The sequence below is a fragment of the Monodelphis domestica genome, chromosome 2, assembly GCF_027887165.1.
Source record: "Monodelphis domestica isolate mMonDom1 chromosome 2, mMonDom1.pri, whole genome shotgun sequence".
NCBI lineage: Eukaryota > Metazoa > Chordata > Mammalia > Didelphimorphia > Didelphidae > Monodelphis > Monodelphis domestica.
In genome coordinates, this window is record NC_077228.1 from 33,841,930 (window position 1) to 33,848,869 (window position 6,940).

Sequence of the window (6,940 nt, forward strand, 5' to 3'; positions counted from 1 at the left end):
CGCGTTCCGCCCTGCCCCGCCCCGCCCGTCCGCGCGCCCCGGAGCTCCAGGCCGCAGGCGCAGAAGCGGCGAAGGGAGGAACCTGGAGGTGGGTAGGGCGGGGCCTAGGCCAAAAAAAGAGATTCAGACTGAAATTACCCCCAGCACAACCTCGGGGGAGGGGCTTACGAAACCCAGGTCCCTGTCCCTGACCAATTAAAACCCCAGTAAGCAATTAGAGGGGGCGGGGCGTGGAAGAGGGGCGGGCACATCACCTAAAATTCATCACAGTAAACCCTGGGGGCGGGGCCCAGGGAAAGGGACGGACCCATATAAAATACACAGCAGGCGGCCTCGGGAGAGCAAAGCCCCACCAGGAGCAGCCTGAAGAGGCGGGGCCCCACTAAAGGGGCGGAGCCTCCTAGACTTGGACAGGATAGCTTGGGCCTCTGAAAGTGGCTGGACTCTAAAGAGGCTGACCATGAGCAAGAGCCGGAAGGGGTTGGAGTAAAAGGAGAGGTGAAATCTCCAGGCTGGGGGGGGGGGGGGGGGGGGGCAGGGGAGTTCCCAAAAAGCATGCCCAGGAGGTCTAAGGGGAGGGGTGGGGGAGCAGAGACAGAACTAGGGCAGCAGACTGCCAGAGGGTGCTTGAGGTGAAGGCATGCCAGGCCTCAGGGACAGTTAGAACACCTCCCACCAATACTGGGTGGCCAGCGTTTGGTCTGGTCACATGCAGGTGTGTGGGCACCCAGGATCCCTCCCAATGCCATCCCAGAAAGAGGAACTGTGAGCCTCAGCCCCTTCTCTGGGGGTGCTTGTGAACCCCTCTGGAGGTGCAACACAATAGAGCCTGCCCTCTCCCCAATGTGAAAAGATCAACAGGGAAGTCATGGCTGGGGTGACCCAGGACAAAAACCTTTATTTCAAACACTGGTGAGGTAAGGGGGGGGGGGGTACATAGAGGGCAGGGAAGGTAGGGAGAAGACATGCCTTCCCAGCCCACAGGCCGGGCCTGCCCCCTCTGAGGGACTCCAGAAGGGGCAGATTGCAGTGAGGGCCAGAGGGACACAGTACAGACACCATGGGGGGCGGCTCCCCTGGCTGGGGCATCCAGGCCCCCCAGGAAAACCAATAAATTAAGAGTAGGGCACAGCAGGACAGGGCCCTCCCGCTGCTCCAGGTCTAGTCTCCCATTTTTACCCTAGAAGTCTGCAAAAAAACAAAAACAAAACAAAAAACACAGGAGGCACAGGACAGACAAGGAAACAAGAAAAGAAATGGGAGTGAGCAGGGAAGCACCAGGCCCCTTGCCCCCCCCCCCCCCCCAGCCCCTGGGTCCATACCTGAAGGATGGCCACGATGACCCCAAAGAGGCCAATGGCACTGCCAAAGATCTCCACAATGAGGATCTTGACGAAGAGGCTGGCATTCTGGGCATCAGCCAGGGCAGCTCCACTCCCCACAATGCCCACACACACACCACAGAAGAGATTGGACAGGCCCACCGTGAGGCCAGCACCAAACATGGAATAGCCTATGAATGGTGGAGGGAAGTGCTAAGGAGGGGCCCTCATCCAGGCCACCCTGACCTCCCCTCCAACCCTGGAGCAACAGAGTTCTGCCTACCTGCATGGTAGTTACGGCTTCCAATGGTTTTGGGGGTGATGCCAGAGAAGGGCTGGAAGACACACCGGGTGTACTAGTCAATACAAATTCCCCCCACCCCCATCTCTGGGCTCCACCCTGCCCCAACACCCCTCTTCCATTCCAGAACATCAGTCCCATTACCTCCGCCATGTTGCTGATGACAATGGCCATGATGATGCCATAGATTGCCACAGCCTCACAGAAGATGATGCTGTGGGATTCAGAAACACAGGATGGGGGCTCAAGACAGCCCAGAGTTTGGTCCACCTTTCAAAGGCCCACCACCTCCTGGAAGTCGAACCTGACACACTCAGCCCCCCCCCCAATCCCCTCCTCCTTGCCAACTAGTCTTCCCAGGACATAGGGAACAGGCACAAAGCAGCAGGAGCCTGGCCAGAAGCTAATCCATGATGCAAATGCTTTCCTAGGCCACCCCAACTCACCTTACCAAGTTCTTGGTCTTGATCCTGGGGGCCTTGACCCCTCCACCAAGGATGGACGAGCCTGTGATGAAGATGCCCCTGCGGACAGGTGTGGGAAAGGGTGAGCCAAGGCCCATCCCCATGGAGTTCAAGCATCATCCAGTTACCCCATCCTCCTCCCTTCCCCTAGTTGGGCCTGAGTGAGCCCCAGTCCCATCCCCCAGTATCTGTCCCTCAAGTGAACTTTCTCCCATTCCCCCAGCATACACATGTGCTCACTCACCAGGCTGCTCCAACCACAGAGAGGGAGATGGACAGTCCTATCCCTAAGTTGCACCACATATAGGGTGATGTCTCTGTGAGGAAGCTGGAAGGGAGAGAAAGGAAGCCTCAAGAAAACAGCTCCTGCTCTGGGTCGGGCCCACTAACTAAAGCCTCTCACCACCTGGCCACCCAGCCATCCCCCTAGCTCTGACCTTGGGTTGGGAGTAGGGCCTTTGAAAGAGGGTGCTGGGAAGGGTGGGCCATGACTCACCTTCCCACATCGAAGCGGAAGGCCAAGCCGAATATTACATAGCAGACTCCTAGGAAGAAGGAAGAGAGCAGGGTCGGGGAGTTGCCCCTACCCCTGCCCACATCTGCCAGCTTCAAAGTTGCTGGGTCTAGGCACAGGCCCTCACACTGAGGGGGGAGCAGGGTCCAAAGGGAAAGAAAGGAAGGAAGAGAAGGCATTTGGCAGAATGAAATGAGACAGACCACAGCCTCCTAGATATCCCAAGGTCTCCACGAAGGCTTTTTCTAAGCCTTCTCTCCACTTTATACCCAGGAACCACATCCCAGGATCTCAGGGAGCCCCACACCACGGAGGGCTTCATCCTCTCTCAATAAAGATGAGATCACGGGTTGCCCAGAGGTAGCCTGGGTCCATGGCAGATGGAACCACCATGTCAGGGGCTCTGCTGGGCCTGCTTGGGAATCAATGGGGGTGGGGTACAAACAGGTAGGTTTTTTAATGTTTAAATTCATTTTTTGAAATCCTTACTTTCTGTGCCAGTAACAACTTTAATATAAAAGAGCAAGGGCTTGGCAGGTTAAGTGACTGGCCCAGGGTCACATTGCTAGGAGTTGCTGGTTCTTTTAAAGAGAGAGTTCTAGACCACTTGGGCTGTCCTCCCCAGGTGATTCTACTGCTCGAAGTGTCAGTGGCCCTTGCAGAGGCGGCTCTGAAGCCATTGGGGGGCAGGCAGCTCTCCCCTGGAACCTACATGCCCCTCCATTCACTCCTCTCTTTACCACCTATGACTTTAGATTGGAGAGGAGTGAGATAAAAGCTGGCAGCTGGTGTGGGTTGACCTTGGAGGGACCACAACCTGGCTTTGGAGAGGTGAGAAGAGTGGCTGGGGCTGGTCCTGGTCCTGGCAGTTCTAGCCTGACCTGCTCTAGGTCTCTGTTTACCCAACACAATGGAAGGGCAGAATGAGCCCTTAGGTGGCTCAGGGCAGATCTGACCAGCCCAGGCCTGGGGACTAGAACAATAAAGGGGAAGTAGTGTCGAGGGTCGGGCTTCCGGGACCTCGGGGAGGCCCAGCAGCCCTTTGCCTTCTACCCCAGAGCAGGCCTAGGAAGCGCCTGAGAAACAAGCAGGGTGGGAGTGGGTGCCTGGTCACGGAGGATGGGAGAAAGGTGGATGGGAGAGGGGGAAAAGGCAGGGGATCGAGGTCATGACTTCTTGCAAGGGTGCAGAGACATGATCTGGAGAGGGACCCAGAGCGCTGACAAGCGGGTGTGTGTGTGTGGTGGGGGGCGAGGCCACGTACACGATCACGCAGGGAAAGGGTCTATCAGGGGCTTGATCTCAATCGGTTAGGAGGCCAGTCGGCGTGGACACGCTGGGGCAAGGAGCATATGGTAGCTGGCACGGACACGATCCAGAGAGGGCCGTGAGCACCTACGCGGGGAGGGGGTGGGTCGCGGGCACAGACACGATCACGAAGGGGAAGGGCCTCCTGCGGGCACGATCTCAATCGGGAGGGGTCCCGCAGGCACGGACACGCTCAGGGGAGGGTCGCGGGCACGGACATGCGTACGGAATGGTCACGGGAGCCGTAGTCACGCGCAGGATTCACGACACGGTCCGGGGAGCGGTCTCATGGGACTGGCGCCCCCCGCCCATGGCCCAGGCCCTGCTCTCACCTATAATGACCATGACACTCCAGAAGGCCAAGAACAGGCAGGAGTAAAGCAACGCGAGTCCCTTCATGGCGGCGACGGCGCCGGGGTCCGAGGCAAGAGCCGCAGCCGGGGGTCTGGGGTCGCGGTTGGCGGCCGGGACAGAGCGCACTGAGCTCTACCGCCTCCGCCCGCCAGTCCCTGCGCCCGGTCACCTGACGTCACTGCCTCTGCCATGTGACCGTAGGCTCCGCCCTGCGTCCACCTGACCTGTGGCGCGTCCGGTTCCGCGATGGCTTCTGGGAGTTGTAGGCAGTCCGAAGAGCGGCTGCCACCTGCCCGGGATCGAGAAGAGGTATGTCTGGTGGAAACCGAGACCCGAGCCACCACCCTTCGCACCCCACAGTGCAACACTTCGAGGCCTGTCTGGACAAGGGTAGGTCAGACAGAAGGGTGGGGGGGCACCTAGGTGACTCAGTTCATGGAGAGCTAGGTCTGGAGACGAAAATCCAGCTTTCAAATTTTTACCTCAGACACTGGTGACTAGCTGGGTGACCCTGGACAAGTCACTTAACTCCCATTGCCTCGCCCTTAACTGCTCTTCTGCCTTGGAGACTATACACAGTATTTACTCTAAGACAAAAGATAAGAGTTTAAAAATATATTTTTTAAATGCAGAGGATGGAAATCTCGTCTCTGATACTTCCCTATGGATTTGGCCCTCAGTTGCAAAGACATATAGAATATCTACCAAATGAATACAAAATATTTGGGGGAAAGAGGACTCTAAGGATATGGGGGGACCAGAAAAATTTCAAGCCAAAGAAGTAGGGGAATACTTGAGCTGAATCAAGAAGGAGAAGAGGGGTTCTGAGAGGTGGGGGAGCACACCAGGCAAGGGGGATACCTGGGGCTAAAGTACAAAAATGAGAAACAGAGGATCTTGGGTGTGGAACAGCAAGTTAGCCAGTCTGGCTGGAAATCGGAGCTGGATGGAGGAGGGTCAAGTGGAAGAAAGGCCAGGTTGAGAAGAACTAGCTGTGTGACCCTGAGCAAGTCACTTAACCCCCACTGCCTTGCCCTTACCACTCTTCTGCCTTAGAACTCATACTAGTATTGACTCTAGGACAGAAGGTAAGTTTTTTTAAAAATCCCTTTTATCCTGTCTTATAGCACAATAGTATTACATCACATTTAAAACTATAACTTATTTAATCATTCCTCAATTAATGGGCATACCCTCAATTTCCAGTTCTTTCCCTCCTCAACAAGAGCTAGGTAGATTGTTGTCCATCTTTCATTGGTTTTTGTTTCTTCCGCCTAATCCCTTTGAATCTATCCTCCTTCTAGTTCCCTTCTCTCCTTTCCTTCCCAGTTGCCTGTTGAGGGAAATGTATTTCTGTACCAGTGTATGTATGTTTATCCTTTCCTTCTTGTTCTTACAGACCTCTACTGGCACACTATGATTATGTGACATAATTTTCCCTAACTGGAATTCCTTGTTCCTCCCCTCATTTCATTCCCTTTCTTCTCCAAGTGTTTTATTTCTCTTCTCCTCCCTTCCCTTTCTTTAAGGTCATTAATGCAGAGCCACAACCAGGCCTTTGGTCTAATAAGACTCTTTCTCTGACCCTTGATGATCGTAGGGTTCAGATCACAGTGTCTTCTCATATTTGAATAGTAGGAGTTGCATTCTCTTCTATTTTTCAATCTCTTACTTTTGTTCTAATATTTCTTGCTGTCTTCTGGTTTCTATTTGGTCTCTCCTAGATTTCAGAGAGTCTGTTCCTTAGTGAAGCTTTGCTACTTTTTGTCTAAGCTATTTATTCTCTCTCCATTTTCCTTCTTGAAAAAGTGTTTGCTCCACTTGTCCCTGCAGAATACTTCTTTGGAATGCTTCCCTGGATGGGCACTGATAAACTGCCTGGTATAATAGGAGCACTTTGTTGTGTAGGTGGAATTTTGTTCTAATCACACAGATTCTTCAGGGAATGAGAGGTTCACTTAAAGTAAACACCAATAGGAACTTAATCAAAGTAAATTATTTCTCTCTGTTAGTGTTACTTTGTCAGAATATAATTACTCAAAATGTAATCTATGCATAAATCAAAGTAATTAATACCTCTTTTTAAGTTGCTTCCTTCATTCCTTCTATTTATGTATGTAGGTGATCCTTGTGAGAAATACTTTTTTTTTCCCTTTGAGTTTCCTGCAGTTCTTATAAGATTACTTGCTCCTTTTTTGGGGAGAGGAGGGTAAACTCTGGATCCACAATAAATTATTTTATATCAATCAGTGTTTTCTTTGATTTACTTATCTCTTCAGCTTCACTTCCTAATCGTAAGCTTTGTGACAAGACCAGGATCCACTCTGTTGTGCTTTAAGGTGGAGTGATTGACCCTACTTGGTCTCCCCCCAAGACTCTCCCGTTGACCACCAAGTCCTAAGGTTAGGGCCCCTTGGATCTTTGAGGTCCAGAGTGCCATCTTTTTAGGTGTCTCTCAGATATCATGGGGCAAAATGCTAAGGACCTGGACCTTTCCCAGTTCAAGCTCAGCAGCACCACAATAGATGGCATCAAACTGGTCTGCATAGCCATTCCCCAGGGCTTCCACCTCCCTTACCATGGAGCCTGCTTTCTGACCTCCCTGGGGCTTACCAAGTAAGAGAATTCTAGAGGACACCCATGGCCAGGGGGCATGATGTGGATAATAGTTCTGCAA

At 53.1% G+C, this 6,940-nt stretch overlaps 1 protein-coding gene and 1 long non-coding RNA gene across 2 annotated transcripts; one reads left to right on the forward strand and one right to left on the reverse strand.

Annotated features, from left to right (window-relative positions):
- Positions 1-866: 866 nt before the first annotated feature.
- On the reverse strand, positions 867-4,443 carry ATP6V0B (ATPase H+ transporting V0 subunit b). The gene is made up of 8 exons (XM_056815264.1): positions 4,242-4,443; positions 2,584-2,632; positions 2,332-2,415; positions 2,070-2,147; positions 1,768-1,837; positions 1,606-1,657; positions 1,323-1,513; positions 867-1,188 (listed from the first exon to the last, which is right to left on the reverse strand). Exons 1-8 carry the CDS (start codon positions 4,306-4,308, stop codon positions 1,162-1,164), a joined length of 618 nt encoding a protein of 205 aa, XP_056671242.1. The 5' UTR covers positions 4,309-4,443; the 3' UTR covers positions 867-1,161.
- On the forward strand, positions 1,509-6,509 carry LOC130457062 (uncharacterized). Its single transcript, XR_008916056.1, has 2 exons — positions 1,509-2,169; positions 2,875-6,509. It is a non-coding gene; the product is annotated as an uncharacterized LOC130457062 (long non-coding RNA).
- Positions 6,510-6,940: the final 431 nt, after the last annotated feature.

Coding starts and splice junctions, on each gene's coding strand:
- ATP6V0B (XM_056815264.1), bottom strand. CDS start 4,308: ATGAAGGGACTCGCGTTGCTTTACTCCTGCCTGTTCTTGGCCTTCTGG. Junction 2,148..2,331: donor TCTGTGGTTGGAGCAGCCTG/GTGAGTGAGCAC, acceptor ACCTGTCCGCAG/GGGCATCTTCATCACAGGCT. Junction 1,658..1,767: donor TCATCAGCAACATGGCGGAG/GTAATGGGACTG, acceptor TGTGTCTTCCAG/CCCTTCTCTGGCATCACCCC.